The sequence below is a fragment of the Anopheles coluzzii genome, chromosome 3 (genome assembly GCF_943734685.1).
Source record: "Anopheles coluzzii chromosome 3, AcolN3, whole genome shotgun sequence".
NCBI classification, from domain to species: Eukaryota; Metazoa; Arthropoda; class Insecta; order Diptera; family Culicidae; genus Anopheles; species Anopheles coluzzii.
In genome coordinates, this window is record NC_064671.1 from 72,030,601 (window position 1) to 72,046,237 (window position 15,637).

The window sequence follows — 15,637 nt, forward strand, 5'->3', positions numbered from 1 at the left end:
ATGCTCTTTACAACTTAACAGAAGTCAATTTTTGAAGAAAAATAATCTGTATAAAAAGAAAAAAAATGCTTCACTTTTTTGCTGACATTTTGCGATGATTGCCTATGTTTTTTTCCCAAGTAAAGTTCCAAATATTTTCTTTTATTTATCGCTTCCCTTTCATGAGCTAAACAACCGCTGAAAGCAACACTTTTTCAATAATCTTTCGTCAAAACCAATTTCCCACGGACCGTGCTCGGCAACATTCCGCTGGATGACAGTGCTCGCCGCAGTTGTGTCAACCCATATGGTCCGTCTCGTCTGTAGTGCGCGGTGTGCAGTGTGTGTGTGCGGTTGATAATACACCAGTAGCGAGAGCGATTGGTTCTCGGTGCCCACCAGGTGGTGGGAGCAACATTCGCCCTTCCTGCCCAGCACGGTATCGGACGTGTGCAGGCGCAGAGGTGTTCCGTCCCAGTTTTCCTCTCACACCCGCCCCCTTCCCACTGCCCTCAAGATGGTCAGCGACAGCCAGAAGCGGAAGGCCATCCGGGAGTTCCTCATACCGGACACGCTGAAGGACGACATCGCCTACTGCCAGCGATCTTTGCGGGACTGCGTGAAAGTGCATCAGGTGGGTACGGCTGGCTCGTGGCAGTGTGTGTGTGTGTGTGTAGGTGCGTGTGTATATGCTGTGTCGTGACGAAAAACACGTTCATCACCTGCCCATCAAAAGAATAGTGAAATGTTAAATTGTGATCTTTCCTTTGTTATCGCTTCCTTTCTCTTTCTCGCCTCAGTATTTCGCCCAACGATACAACAGTTTATCAGCAATACAGGTAGGAAGTTGTTCCAATCCACGTCCCTCCACCCAAAAAAGTAGGCGCTGTCCTTTGACTAATGTGTGTCTCTTTGTGTGTCTGTGTCCTGATTCGATCATCATTTGTCAGCAGCAAGGGCAGGTGAAGCAATACTTGCTCGAGCTGGAGGACGAGATGCGAGCGATCGGGAAGGAGCAGAGCGGGCTGGTGCAGGATCTGGCCCGGCGGCTGAAGCACTTCCAGCGCAAGACGGCCACCGAGAAGCACATCGAGCTCGGCGATGACCTTGCCAACGGTTACGTCGCCTGGGTGCTGTCGAGCCACGCGGAAATACAGTGCAGCGCCGCGTACGTCCCGCACGCCGTCTCGGAGCGGCTGAACGAGAGCCAGCTGTACCAGAAGTATCCGCTGCTGAGCTGCGCCGCGGCAGAGGCGGCCACCACCGCCCAGCCGGAACAGGAGCGAAAGCCAGACACGGTGCGGCTGCGGAAGCGACCGGTGCTGCAGACGTCACTGCTGAAACCCAAGGAGGAGCGTGATCTGCTACACAACAACAACAACACCACTGCCTTAAAAGAGAAGCCTTCCCCGGCGGCACGATCGCCGCCCTCGTGCACGATGTCAACGCCACCGCCGCCCGTGATGCCCGGCCCGGCCCGGACGGGCAATCGACGCAAAACGCCGCCCGAGCAACCGCTGGTGCCGACAAAAATGCTTCGCTCGCGATCGACTACTCCGGTCGTGGTTACGGTGCTGAAGCAGGAGCCGAAGCAGGAACTGTTGGAGCCGGAACCACCAACAACAGCGGTGAACGATACGGAAGATCGTGCAACGCCGCCGATCGTTATCCGCGAGTCGGCTGCGGTGAAGCGGGGCCGTAGCAATCTGCTGCAAGCGCTGAGCAAGGTCAAAACAACACAAAAACCGGCGACAAAATCACTGCCACCAACAGCAACAACCACATCGACAACGAGCCCACCCGGTTCGGCGTCCAAGAGCGCCCGAAACTGTCGGGCCGGTTCGGTAAGCGCTTCGTCCGATTCGTCCAACTCGCGTGCATCGACACCCGGGACGAGCGGCGGCGCTGCTGTCCCGCCGAAGCAAACGGACGAGCCGGTATCGGCCGAACGGTTGCCACCGCTGTCGTTACCCCCGCTGCCACCGGAAGAACCGACCGGCACGCTGCCGACCAGCATCGACGAGCTGGAGCAGTACAGCTTTCTGAAAATGTTCGCCCTGCACACGATCGAGGACAGCAACTTGCTGAAGGGGCGCAAAAACGAGCGCAAGCGTCGCAGCTGCTGCAGCACGGAGCGGAAGGAGTATCACTACGGCCGGTTCGACTACTACGAGCAGCAGTTTTACATCGTACAGAAGCGCCGGTACAACGCTAACAAGCGGCTGCTGTACACCGCCACGTCGGCGGAGAAAGCGATCAGTGCGCGCAAACCGTGGGCAGGTGGTGGGGTGACGATACCGCCATCACCACCGCCGCCTTCTTCTTCTTCGCAGCCGGTGCAGGAAACGCCGGTGGTTGAGGTGAAGCCTGTCCAGCTGGAGAGCGTCTCCGAGGAGGAGCTCCAGCCCGAGAACAAACTGTGCTGCGTCGTGTGCAATCAAATCGGTGTGTATTGCTTTTTTTTAATTATTTACTAGTTAATGTGGTCAGGTTACAGGGTTACACATTTTAATATCAAAAATCCCCTTCACTGTAAAGAGCACGCCGGAAATAATGCTCTCGAAACGCAATTAAAATAACGTACTTATGACGACGGGGCGGTCCCGTAGTACAGTCGTCAACTCGTACGTCTCAATAACATGCCCGTCATGGCTTCAAACCTAGAATGAACCGTCGCCCCGTAGTAAGGATTGACTATCAGGTTTTGTGGTAATGAATTAAGTCTCTAAAGCCTGTATAGGTCGGCTTGTCCGCGTAGGATGTTACGCCAAATAGAAGAAGAAGAAGAACTTATGACTACCCCTTAAGAAACCTTAACCCAAAACCAAGACCATATTGGTTCTTGCACCAATACATCACCTTTTCTGGTTGAAGAACTACACATGACCATATGCCGGTTCACTGACCATAACCAATACTGAACCCATTCCGGTCCAGGAACCAATACTGAACCCATTCCGGTCCAGGAACCAATACTAAACCCATTCTGGTCCAGGAACCAATACTGGTCATACCGGTCTAAGAACTGAACCTGAACCCACACTGGTCGTGGAACCGATCCTGAACCTGCCCTGAAACATATCATGAAGTCATATTGGTCCTGGATCCGATCATGAAGTCATACCTACCCTCGAACCGATCAGGAACTCATACCTGCCCTGGAGCCGATCATGAACACATACTGGTCCTGGAATCTATCATGAACCCATACTGTTCTTGGAACTGATACTGAATCCATATAGGAATTGGAACAGATACTGAACCCATGCCAGTCCTGGAACTACCTATGAATCAACATCAGTGCTGGAACTGAAAGTAGACCCAGAAAGTACCTGGACTGATACTGAATCCATACCGGTCCTGGAACCGATCATGAACCGATACTGGTTCTGGGAGCTATGATGAATTCATACTGGTCCTGGAACTGATACTGAACCCATCCCGGTCCTGGTACCTATCATGAACCCATACCGATCCTAGAATCTATCATGAACCCATACTGTTCTTGGAACTGATACTGAATCCATACAGGAATTGGTACATATACTGAACCCATACCAGTCCTGGAACTACTTATGAATCAACATCAGTGCTGGAACTGAAAGTAAACCCATAAAGTACCTGGAACTGGTACTGAACCCATACCGGTCCTGGAACCGATCATGAACCCATACTGGTCCTAGAATTTATCATGAACCCATATTGGTCTTGGAACTGATACCGAATCCATACATGAATTGGAACATATACTGAACCCATACCAGTCCTGGAACTACTTATGAATCAACATCAGTGCTGGAACTGAAAGTAAATCCATAAAGTACCTGGAACAAATACTGAACCCATACCGATCCTGGAACCGATGATGAACCACAACCAGATCCAGAAATAGCTTCCGATTTCATTTATTTGCATAAACTGTATCTGGAACTGTTCCTGATTCAAATTCGGAACGGTACTTTGTCCTGGTCCGGATATGGAACCGATACAATTCCACTTCCAATCGACAAAATATACCTGACAGTAAATTAGCGTAGGAATTAGCGTAGGAAATGTAGTAGAATTCTTATAGTGATATTATTGAATAATTAATTCGAATTTTCTGTTTTTCCAGCAGGAACCAGCAACGAGGAGCTACGGGCGTGTGCAGACTGTAGCAATAATTATCATCTCAGCTGCCACCGCCAGGTGGACGACGTCGATGGCGAAACAGAACAAAAGACAGTGCCCAAACCCGCCCAGCCCGCCGAGGATGGCAACGGTGGCGAGGAAGCAAATGATGGGCAGCAGCCACCGGAGCAAAGCAACCGGTGCCCGGCATGCCTGGCCTTAGCAAGCATCCAACAATGAGGCTCCACAATACTCGGGGCCCGTGCGTCGCCTCCCTGTTAGTTGAATTTTCTGTTTTTTTTAGTAATTATTCTTGATATTGTATGATAATGGGTGTGTTAAGCGGAAGAGCAGTTAGGTAGCGAAAATTAATAATAGCAAAAGGCAGGAGGACTTCTAACACATTAGTTTATAGCCCTCACACGTACACGCGAACGTGCAATAAATCGGAAACAAGATCATGCAAACGTGGTTTCACGCACATTTTATGGCAAATGTTAAGATTTTGGGGTGTATTTTATGCTTGTTTGTTGTTTGTACGTTTGCTGCCGTTGGGCAGGCATTTTCCGAAAGGGGCAGTAATGGTTGTTTCCGCAACCGCGCAGCATTCCTTATGCCTTATCCAGCGCTTGCTGCAAATCGGCGATCAGATCATCCACATCCTCCAGCCCGACGGAAAGCCGAACCAGTCCGTCGGTAATGCCGAGCTCCTGGCGCTGCTGCAGCGGCACCGACGCGTGCGTCATCACCGACGGCAGCTCGGCCAGGCTTTCGTACCCGCCGAGGCTTTCCGCGAGCGTGAACACATGCAGCGCCTTCAGGAAGTTGCTCGACTCCTCCAGCCCGCCGCGGATGTAGAACGACATGATGCCGCTGTGCCCGTACGTTTGCCGCTTGGCCAGCTCGTGCTGCGGGTGGCTCGGCAGGCCCGGGTGCAGCACCCGCTCCACCTTTGGATGCGTTTCGAGGAACCTGGCAATCGCCAGCGAGTTGCTCTTGTGGCGTTCCATGCGCAGGGCGAGCGTTTTCAGGCTCCGGTTGACCAGATAGCAGTCGAACGGGGATGGCACAATACCGGCGGCTAAAAAATGCATTTGATAGAAGTAAATTATTATTGAGTTTAATGTGCAAGCAAAAGAAGAAAATGCTCACCATTTTGCAGGAACTTCAAACGTTCGTACACAGCCTCATCGTTCGTTACCATGGCACCCATAATGACATCCGAGTGACCGTTCATGTACTTCGTCAGCGAGTACATGACGACGTCCGCGCCCAAATCAAGCGGGCGCTGCAGGTACGACGACAGGAACGTGTTGTCCACAACCACCACGATCTAGAAGAGAAGAAATAATATTTTTTCCAATTCCAAATCTTCTAAAAGCAGGCCCCAAATCACTTACACCCGGATGCTTGTGGGCGATCTCCGACACCGCCCGTATGTCCACCACCTTCAGCAGCGGATTGGTTGGCGTTTCCATCCAGAACAGCCGCGTGTTCGGTTTGATCGCCTGCTCTACCAGCTGCATGTTGGTAAGATCGACGAAATCAACCTCAATGCCCATCTTGAGGGCGACATTGCGCAGCAACCGGTTGGTGCCGCCGTACAGATCGTCACCGGCAACGATGTGGTCACCGTTCTGCAGCATCGTAATGATGGTCGTCGTCGCACCGAGCCCGGACGAGAACGTTAGCCCGAAGCGTCCATTGTCCAGCGAGGCAAGGCAGCGTTCCAGCACGTCGCGCGTTGGGTTTCCGCTGCGCCCGTACTCGAAGCCCTAGAGAAAGGGAGTGGATGGATATGGAAAATGGCGTTTAAAACAGTTCATCAAGTTCATCAATATACGGTGGCTTTGTCCGTACCGCATGCTGCCCCGGACCGTGCTGCTTGAACGTGGTGCTCATGCTGATCGGTGGCACCACCGCCATGCTGTTCCACTGCTCCGGATCCTGCCCAACGTGGATCGCTTTGGTGGAGAAGCCCTTCGGCTGGCTGAGGAAGCCATCGCTGCTGCATAGGAAATTGGTAAGAAAGCAAATGAAAATGATTTTATTAATTTTAAATTATCTGTACTGCTTTTAGTGTGTGGGTTTCATCAGCTGATTAACCTTTAAGCAAAAAAGAGGAAAAAAAACGCGTGTTTTGATTGGTGTCAACGGTGTGTTGTGTATCCGTGGTTTCGTATTTTCTTCGCGCTGATAAGGAATGAGGGGGGACTGATGAGACACCGCGGTGGTACACACACACACATTTTAATATATGGTGCGGTTTTTGGTTTTACTTTTTCTATACTTCACCCGCAGATATTCTTATCACTTTGGGGTGTGTTGTGTGATGTGTTTGACCACTCTTCGGTGTTGTGTATTTTTGCATCCCGAAATATTTAAAGTACTTTATTGTGTACTGCGCGCTCCTCTCCATCAGTGTTTGATTTCGAGACAGAAAAAAGTCTGACGTCAGTTGTTGCAACAAGAAAAAATGAATTTTTTGAGTGATTGCCGGAGCACAATGGAACAAGGATGTGTCTGTCGTGAGCAATTTTGAGCAAAATTGGTTCCTCCTCTAACGCACATGATATGGCGCGTTTTTTTCTTCTGTTGGGGGACCGATCAGCCGATTTAAATGGCGCTCCAGAGAACGACAAAATGTATGCGTCTGTGTGGTTAGGGTCTTTTGCGACCGTTATCAGCAGCTGGTGATAGTGCCAACTCTACGGCAGGGATGAATGATGATGGGCATTACGCTTATTTAAGAATCCTTTCAAGTGCCAATTGGAAAGAAACGCCGCCGGTCGCACCGCCAAACGCACACGTCACACGCAGGTTCACTGGACGTGATTGACAATGAACCTTTAAGTGAACGTGTGCGTTGTGGAGGTGCGTAAGGGACCCGGGGGTTTGGGCACAATCTGGGTGGGTCTATTTTCGCGAGCTTTATCTGTCCGTTATCACGATGCCATGATAGATAAAACACAGTCAATAGCATACGATTAAGTTATCAGGGGATATCCAGGGCAGGGTGTGTGTGTACAGCCAGAGCAATTTACGACTCGTTTAGGGCTTATCTTACCATTTAAAGATAACGGATAGAATGTCCACTACAATTCGAAATGAATGTTAATGAACCGTAACCGGTACGAGACTGTTTTCTGTGCTCTTTGGGGTTCCAAAGAAGCCACTCAAAACGCTCGTAATAAGATCCTTTCCAACTTACAACCTTTCTTCTTTTCTTGTGTGGTTTAGTATTACGAAAGCCACTCGCCGCTCGCCATTCATAGTTGTCTAGCCGGTGTACGTTTTCCGGGGGATCCGGTTTTAATGGCAAGGGCTACACACGACAAAAGTGCATCGTCATCCAATTGGCCTGTTTAGCAGTGGCAGGGGAGGACGATAACTGACCACACATGTAATCATCTTCATCGTCATAACGCGATACTTGCTGATTTGAGTGCAATTAAAACAGTAATTTGCTATGCCAATTGTCGTGCAGTGGAGCGTTTTTTTCCACTTTCACGGGACGGGTTATGAATGTATAACGAACTCGTACTCAGCATGATTTAAAAATTGGTGGAATTCCCTTCGCTAAACTGTTATTGGAAAGTACGTATCGTTGTATCGGACAAACGGTGGACTTTATAGGGATTTCCTATTGGATTTGTCCTACAAAAGTGCTATAGTCCAACTAGAGTCCAATTCCCTTTACTTTAAGTTCATTTCGCATTCGAAAACGTCAATAAAGTTCCCCACAGCTATGAGAACTCCTGGAAAACCCTGTAAAGCTGCGACAGCAAATCACAACACCATCCCCCCTGAGACAAGTGGTAAACAAATCTGATAAAAATAACACCGGCCACTCCGGCCGGTCCCATCCCGGGGGAATACATGTGCAAATTTTGACGCGTACACACTTTCCAGAAGTGGAAATTGCCATGTTTATGTGCAAATACAATTAGCGTAATGCATTTGTTACTTGCAAAATGTTTTAACATTTTGCATCACTTTTCCTCTTTTGCAAATTGCGTCACCTGTACTACATTCGACGTGTAAATTTCGCGGATGTAAACAAACGTGTCTCTACGCACCTGTTTGATTGGGCCATTGCTTCACGGCAAATGCTGTTTTGAACGGATTGAACAGAAAGTAACAACACTCGGAAACGGCAACACTCTGAACAACGAGCACACGGGCAGCACACCAGGTCCGTCTCGTGCGGCGATGTAGAATTAAATGTCCAGCGACACGCGGCCGTCTCGCACGATCATCGAGATCGACGGTACGGACCACGCAATTTTTTTAGCGCAGAATCTGCGATGTGGGGGGAAAACAATGGGACCGGGAGCGCAAGGATATAGGTCAAAATATTAATTTGGTTTTTTATTTTACATTTATCCCAAGTAGCCTTAAGAAACTCTATTTGATTATTAACAGTTTCTTAAAGCCGTTAAAAATCAAATAGAGTTTCTTAAGGGAATATGACATTTGCTTGCGTTACAGCATAACGACATGTTCCGTTACCTTGTTATTTTTGACTCAGACCAATATAACTGACAGTGTTATTCAAATTTTGTCAACACTATGTAGTTTCTATGTAGTTTAAGCAGAGTTTAAAAACCATTTTATTTTTAATATTTATTTAATTAAGCCCTCTGATTTTAATTGCAAAACATTTCATTATTTTAATCACATGTTTAATATTTGATTTCAGTTTATCTTTATTTGATATGACAATTAAAAAGAAAATAGAATAAATATTTTGTTTAATTTTGATGGAGATTTTCGACGTATTAACACATCGCATACCATTTTCCAAACTAAAAATATATTATATTTAAAATCATTAAATTATTTGATTTAATTAATTTGCTCTTGATGAAGATACTTTTTGAGACATACTGTATGTGCTGCGCCGCCATTCATAATGTCAAAAAGTTCGTCAAGCTTCGTGTGTGATGAAAGGCGACAAGAAAAGCAAGCAGCCGCAAATTTTACAGCTTGTAATTTGTGTATTATCAAGCTTGTACAACAGGTTAGTGTATCTTTATCACCATTATCATCGCATTAACTATATTTTTAATATTTCTCGCAGCATTTAAACTCGGTGGTAGAGTTCCGCCCGCTCCATCAAATACAGAGAATGACGCCGTCCAATATTGTTCCTGCCTCGCGGTCGTGCACTACCGTCAGCACTGCACTAGCCGCAACAAAACATGCGCCCCTTGTCCCACATTTCCATAATCTCGACGGTGGTCAACAGCTGTACGACGGCCGTCTACAGCCACCGGGATAGCCTCGCTCTCTAGTGCGATACTGATGAACCTGCGGCGCAAGAGCACGCAAGCGTTTGGTGGCGGCGGCTGTGGAATGATGGTGCACCTCGGTAAATATGGTGCACGAGAAGAATTCTTCCCGCAAAGGGCATCCTTTTTGGGCACTGAAATCGAACGACGCCTACGGAGACAGTAACAACAACAACCATCCGGACAGGAGACGGATCTCAGTCGGTTGTATGAAAACAGCAAGGTGCACTAGATCGTGAAACACTGGCCGTCCAGTACGACACAGGCCTTATCAGCAGATGGCATGGAAATGCCGCGTACAATGAGGCCGCACCGTGACGCCCCGCGCTGTAGCCCTCGTTTACGCACCGAAGTTAAGCAGTTCCATCGGGATGTCTTCACCGCGCCGGATCATTTGCGGGACGATAGCGACAAATGTCCCGCCGTAGGATCCAACCAATATGGTGGATAATTAATATAAAAAATACAAATTACATTAATTTAATTCATAAAAAAATGAAAACGATAGCTCAACGAAGAAATAGATACATGATGACTAAAACGGAAAGAAACCTATTGCCATCCTTGTCGATTTTTTCGTTAATTTTGATCCTTTTCGTTAAAAATACCGGTTAAATTTTCAATTTTAACGAAACATTGACGAAGCCAGGAGAGCGTTACGCAGTGTTTTAAGCCCTGGAATTACTGCTGTATGGAAAGCTAAAAGTAATACTTTTAGGCATACTTTTAACGGTTTCTTAACAAGATTGTGCTACTTGGGATATTAAGGAATTTAGTGAATATTCGTTGAATCTGAACTATGTTAACCGAAGAGCAAAAGCAACTGAAATTTGTTTCCGCTGTTGGCTCGCGATGGCGGTTGGTTGAATGTTTGAATAGCCGTTGCAACAGCAGTGTTCAAAAATAATTATTTTAATATTTATCTGTGATGAGTTTTTAACTGATTTAACCACCTTAAAACTATTTAATTGCCTTCTGTGCGCTGTTTTTATGAGAAAGGACAATAAATTAATTTTAAATTTCCATCAGCACATGTGCCACAGTTGATTCGCCATCTATACAGGGTGATTCGTTAATTTCCCTCGAAAAACAGATTGTTTCGATCAATTTCTACGATTCAATACTTTAAAAGATAGCAGATTACCATATGCATCTTGCAAATTGCTATATTCTCTATCTTATTGTTATGAAATCATTTGCTTTTGGGCAATTTCAGTAAAATGTTTCTAATTTTTCAAAAACATTACTGAGAAAAGACAATAGCATAGCACATTGAATTCTCCCAGAAACCAACTCGCCGCCTAAAACGCGCCACGCAACTGTCAACTGGCCCACCCGTACTGTCAGGCAAAAACGGAAATGAGGTTTCGGCCATCGGCCTTCTGACAGTTCTTTTTCCGGTGAAATTTGTTGTTTAGCGGACGCGTTGTTCCACGGTCTGCTACGAATTCCTCGTAATTTAAGGTACGGAACCGAATCGGACCACCACCGAACCGGGTACGAGTGAGCGAAGAGTATTCTGCAGTGTAGCTAAATTCGTTATTTCTTTCGTTTCGTTTTAGGTAGCCACAATGGTAAGTGTGTGAGAGAGCGCAGTCGTGGAGCTCGCCGGAGGAAGGATATCAATCGTGACAGGCGGGGGGATGCAACATCCACCCGACCCTTACCCGCGGCATGAGCATGGCATTCGGTGTACACCTGTGTATTGTTGTGTTAAATCGGCAATGTGTCTTCTCTTCTTTCTTCCTCTCCCTACCGTCGTGTGCCGTGCGCAACCCCGTAGCCAGCGAAGGATGAAAAGACCGCAAAGCCCGCTGCGGGCAAGGACAAGTCGAAGAACGTGATGCGCGATCTGCGTATCCGCAAGCTCTGCCTGAACATTTGCGTCGGCGAGTCCGGTGATAGGCTGACACGTGCCGCCAAGGTGCTGGAACAGCTGACCAACCAGACGCCCGTCTACTCGAAGGCCCGCTACACCGTGCGCTCATTCGGCATCCGTCGTAACGAAAAGATTGCCGTCCACTGTACGGTGCGTGGTGCCAAGGCGGAGGAGATCCTCGAGCGTGGCCTGAAGGTGCGCGAGTACGAGCTGCGTCGCGACAACTTCTCGCAGACCGGTAACTTCGGCTTCGGCATCCAGGAACACATCGATCTGGGCATCAAGTACGATCCGACGATCGGTATCTACGGTTTGGACTTCTACGTTGTGCTTGGCCGTCCAGGTGAGTGTGAGGCGCGCGTGTGGTGTGTGTGGAAGGAACCTAATTGTTGTTTAGTGCGCAAGGAGCAATTTATGCTCAAATGTGTGTAGTGGTGGTAAAAGTGGTTATCCTTCAGTTTTTTGTGACTGTTTACATTGTGGCAAACAAGTGTCCCCGTTCAGTTGTCAGCATTTTTCAAACTCAAGCCTCTGTTGCACCTTAATTAAACGTTTCTCCAACACTTCCCGGAGTCACGTTCAGTCCGGTGCAGAAAGCAAATTTGTCCCCCGGAAGTCGGTTTCGGTCGTTTTTGCTCTGGCCATACCGATTAATCTACCATTTTTATTGGATCAGGGTGTACTGAACAGCAACGATATAGAAATCAGAATACGGAAAATACGCACAATTCCTTCATTTCATCTATTTGCTGTGATACTGACTGTTCTAACGTTTGTTTTTGTTTTCTGTTTTGCAGGATACAACGTTGCCCAGCGACGACGCAAGATGGGCAAGATCGGCTTCATCCACCGTCTGACCAAGGAGGACGCGATGAAGTGGTTCCAGCAGAAGTACGACGGTGTCATCCTGAACAGCAAGGCGAAGTAAGAGCCCGGATACGCTCTTCCTTATGCACGTGTATGTGTGTTGCGAGTGCTTCTAAAGTTTGGGTAAGACAGGTGTGCCGCGGAGGAGGCGGAGGAAGGACCGGAGCAGGTGGGCGCGTTGAGAAAAGAATAAACAATTTTCATCGAAGCCATCATCGCCGAAGGTTTGGGTGAAAATACGGTGTACAAAACCTACATATTAGCGTGTTGTTGTGTTGCTGTGAGGCATCTCTTTCTTCGTCACTGAGTGTAATGATCCGAACTGCCCTTACCGACACTAGAGGAGAAACAACGTCAAGGACACGCCCCGGGGAACAACTTTCTGTCAACCACTTCTAAGCAAACGGTCGTGATGATGAAGCCGGAAAGTTCAGCAGAATGTCCGCTCCGACATAAACGTCGATTTTGATCTGTTTACGTTACAGCAGAAAATCAATCTCGCCATCATTTGGAGTCTTACGCCAAGTAACCGGCAACTTAGGTCCCTAGAAAAGAAGGACCCTGTTGGATAAAACTGATTCAAGTTCACGAGTCTGAATGAATTTACGAAATGGTTCAATGTTTCTGAATCTCGATCGGAAAGACTCATGAATCTCCAAAGATTTTTGAACCTCGAAAGACTCATGAATCGCGTAATATTAATATATCTCGAAAGATTCACGAATCTCTAGGGATTTATGAATTGCAAGAAATTCATACATCTCCAAGGATTCATAGAACTTGAGCTTTTCATTGTTCTTCTTCTTGAAGTAACAACCAACGTGGTCATGCCAGCCTATAAAGGCTTTCGGGACTGTGCAAGTACCACGTAGCCGGATAGTTTGTTTTGCTACGAGGAGACGGTCCATGCGAGGCTTGAACCCACGACAGGAATATTGTTAGGCGGAATCCCGCAAATTCAATATTTTGATAGACTCAGGAATCCCTGGAGATATATGGATTTTATGAATCTCACAGATTCATGAATCTTTCGAGATACATGAATCCTTGGAGACTCACGAATCTTTAAAGATTCATGCATCTTTAAAGATTTCATCAACACTAGGTCATAGGCACATTTTCATCTTCATCTTGTTGAGCTTTTTCCCCCTACAGACCCTTCAGCAGGGTCTTAATTAATTATTGTTAATAGCTCAATGCTTGTCCATTGGTTAGGACATGCCTTAAGTTCGAATGCATCTCTTTCCGTGGCAGTCAATCCATTCTCAACACAAAATCTCAACCAAAACCGTTTTTACGTGATCGGCTACCTGCATGAAAGCAACCGTATCCCAGAAGAGAACTGTTTTTTTTTTATTTTGAAATGATACGAAAGTGATACACAAAACGCTGGATACTCGAAGGAGCGGCGGTACGAATGCCCGCTGTCCTTCTCTAATTGTAAGTCATATACCTCGGCGTGGCGCTGAACTTGGCGTAGCTCTTGATCACCTTGTTGACCGCCTCGAGGAAGTCCTTCTCCGTCGCCACCTTGCGCCGCGCGCGGATCGCAAACATGCCCGCCTCCGTGCACACCGACCGGATCTCCGCGCCGGTCGAGTTCGGGCACAGGCGGGCCAGCAGCTCGAACCGAATGTCCCGCTCGACCGACATCGAGCGGGCGTGAATCTTGAATATGTGCGTGCGGCCCTCCAGGTCCGGCAGCCCGAACTCCACCTTACGATCCAACCGCCCGGGACGCATCAGCGCCGGGTCAAGCGTATCGGGTCGATTCGTCGCCATCAGCACCTTAATGTTACCGCGCGGATCGAACCCATCCAGCTGGTTGATCAGCTCCAGCATCGTTCGCTGCACCTCATTGTCCCCTCCCGCACCATCGTCGAAACGGGCCCCTCCGATCGCATCGATCTCGTCGAAGAATATCAAGCAAGCCTTTTTCGAGCGCGCCATTTCGAACAGCTCGCGCACCATACGCGCACCCTCGCCGACGTACTTCTGCACCAGCTCCGAACCGATCACGCGGATGAAGCACGCATCGGTCCGGTTGGCCACGGCACGGGCGCACAGCGTTTTGCCGGTGCCGGGCGGCCCGAACAGCAGCACACCCTTCGGCGGTTCGATGCCGAGGTTGACGAACTTTTCCGGATGCAGCAGGGGCGTTTCAACGACCTCGCGCAGCTTCTCGATTTGCTCCTTGCAGCCGCCGACGTCGCTGTACGTCACGTCCGGCTTCTCCTCGACCTGCATCATCGTTACCGTCGGGTCGATCTTCGGCGGGAGCGGTATGTGAATTTGATACTTGTTGCGATCGACACTGGAAGAAGCAAGTAGAACGGTTAAAACGGGCTGGGATTCGAGACACCATTGGACTTACCCAACACGCATGCCCTCCTCGATATCAGTCGGCGCCACAGAATCTGCCAAATCGACGACAAACTTGGCGAATTGCTTCACGTTAATAATGTACTTGGGATCGTCCGAATCGGCATTGATGATCTTTGTGCAACGAGCGACCTGTATTGAAAGTGAAGGATCGTTAGCTGTCTTCCGGCAACAAAGAGATCCGCTACAAAAGCCAAACCTGAAGCGGCTGCTCATTCTGAAGGATTTGTTTATCGGACGCCAAATCCCACAGGGCCGGCGGTGCCAGCCCGGTATCGCTTTCCTTGATGCCCGTCAGTTCGTTCACCTGCTTCATCGCCTTCTGGATGTCTTCGTCGATTTGCTTGATCGACTTATGGTACTGCCCTTGGCCCTGCGGAACAAAGCGAGCCGGAGAAGCGGGGTTCAGTGTCGTGGAAATGGTTTAATACCTTTTTCTCCTTTCGAATACTTACATACGTCTTCAGCAGCTCGATATCAACCTCATCAAGAGCTGAAAGGAAGCAAAAAAACAGAACCGTATTGATATCGCCGTACAAGCAGCAGCAGGGTTAAGCAACGGAGATTGCTTCTGGACTCGGGGCATCTTACCTTCTATTTCAGGCTCAACCTCTTTGTTGTCGGATTTCACCTTACGCATATCGTCTCCCAGATGGTCCGGCATTTTGGATTATTTGATACCTGGACAGAAACGAAGCAGCAAAAACGGTAATAAAAACAGCAAATCGTGGGTTTGTGATCGGCTTTTCGGTAGGAAAACTTGTTTGCTGGAGGTGAGAATGAATTCGCCAAATTTCTCACAATGACAAGCAAATCGAAGTGAAACGCCAACAGACTTCGGTTGACAACTGAACTGACCAAGCGAGCGATATGTGAAGGTGTGCGCATTGAACCGTTGCTCCCAAATGACAAAATTTGCACAGTCTTCAAAACAAACATGCTTTCCCATTTTTGTACATCCCAAGTGCCACAAATCCATTAAACGACCACTAAACGGCTTCTAAACGACTCAAGCTCTCTACCTAAACGGAATATAGAAAGACTTCGTTTAGCAGACGGCAAACGACTCATGCATTCTAAAAATAGCGAAAAAGCTGGTGGCGCTCTCTGTTGGTGGGATACCCCG

At 48.1% G+C, this 15,637-nt stretch overlaps 5 protein-coding genes across 7 annotated transcripts; 3 read left to right on the forward strand and 2 right to left on the reverse strand.

Moving 5' to 3' along the window:
* Positions 1–229: 229 nt before the first annotated feature.
* Positions 230–4,570, forward strand: LOC120955619 (uncharacterized). Of its 2 annotated transcripts, none has more exons than XM_040376655.2 (4): positions 230–613; positions 780–818; positions 933–2,424; positions 4,097–4,570. In XM_040376655.2, exons 1-4 carry the CDS (start codon positions 497–499, stop codon positions 4,327–4,329), a joined length of 1,881 nt encoding a protein of 626 aa, XP_040232589.2. In that variant the 5' UTR covers positions 230–496; the 3' UTR covers positions 4,330–4,570. The 2 variants fall into 2 exon arrangements, with proteins under 2 accessions (XP_040232589.2, XP_040232588.2); XM_040376654.2 differs by having other exon boundaries at positions 232–613; positions 4,094–4,570.
* On the reverse strand, positions 4,553–8,385 carry LOC120955621 (cystathionine gamma-lyase). Of its 2 annotated transcripts, none has more exons than XM_040376661.2 (5): positions 8,169–8,385; positions 5,950–6,094; positions 5,490–5,864; positions 5,242–5,422; positions 4,553–5,170 (listed from the first exon to the last, which is right to left on the reverse strand). In XM_040376661.2, the coding sequence occupies exons 1-5, from the start codon at positions 8,183–8,185 to the stop codon at positions 4,701–4,703; spliced, it is 1,188 nt and encodes a 395-aa protein (XP_040232595.1). In that variant the 5' UTR covers positions 8,186–8,385; the 3' UTR covers positions 4,553–4,700. The 2 variants fall into 2 exon arrangements, with proteins under 2 accessions (XP_040232595.1, XP_040232594.1); XM_040376660.2 differs by having other exon boundaries at positions 5,950–6,097; positions 8,169–8,384.
* Positions 8,386–8,837: 452 nt separating this feature from the next.
* LOC120959649 (uncharacterized) lies at positions 8,838–9,945 on the forward strand. Its single transcript, XM_040383218.2, has 2 exons — positions 8,838–9,112; positions 9,173–9,945. Exons 1-2 carry the CDS (start codon positions 9,005–9,007, stop codon positions 9,371–9,373), a joined length of 309 nt encoding a protein of 102 aa, XP_040239152.2. The 5' UTR covers positions 8,838–9,004; the 3' UTR covers positions 9,374–9,945.
* An 813-nt stretch (positions 9,946–10,758) lies between these two features.
* On the forward strand, positions 10,759–12,384 carry LOC120958075 (60S ribosomal protein L11). Its single transcript, XM_040380631.2, has 4 exons — positions 10,759–10,847; positions 10,946–10,957; positions 11,167–11,605; positions 12,060–12,384. Exons 2-4 carry the CDS (start codon positions 10,955–10,957, stop codon positions 12,188–12,190), a joined length of 573 nt encoding a protein of 190 aa, XP_040236565.1. The 5' UTR covers positions 10,759–10,847; positions 10,946–10,954; the 3' UTR covers positions 12,191–12,384.
* A 1,036-nt stretch (positions 12,385–13,420) lies between these two features.
* LOC120958063 (26S proteasome regulatory subunit 7) lies at positions 13,421–15,351 on the reverse strand. The gene is made up of 5 exons (XM_040380617.2): positions 15,103–15,351; positions 14,967–15,004; positions 14,711–14,884; positions 14,504–14,643; positions 13,421–14,443 (listed from the first exon to the last, which is right to left on the reverse strand). Exons 1-5 carry the CDS (start codon positions 15,173–15,175, stop codon positions 13,564–13,566), a joined length of 1,305 nt encoding a protein of 434 aa, XP_040236551.1. The 5' UTR covers positions 15,176–15,351; the 3' UTR covers positions 13,421–13,563.
* Positions 15,352–15,637: the final 286 nt, after the last annotated feature.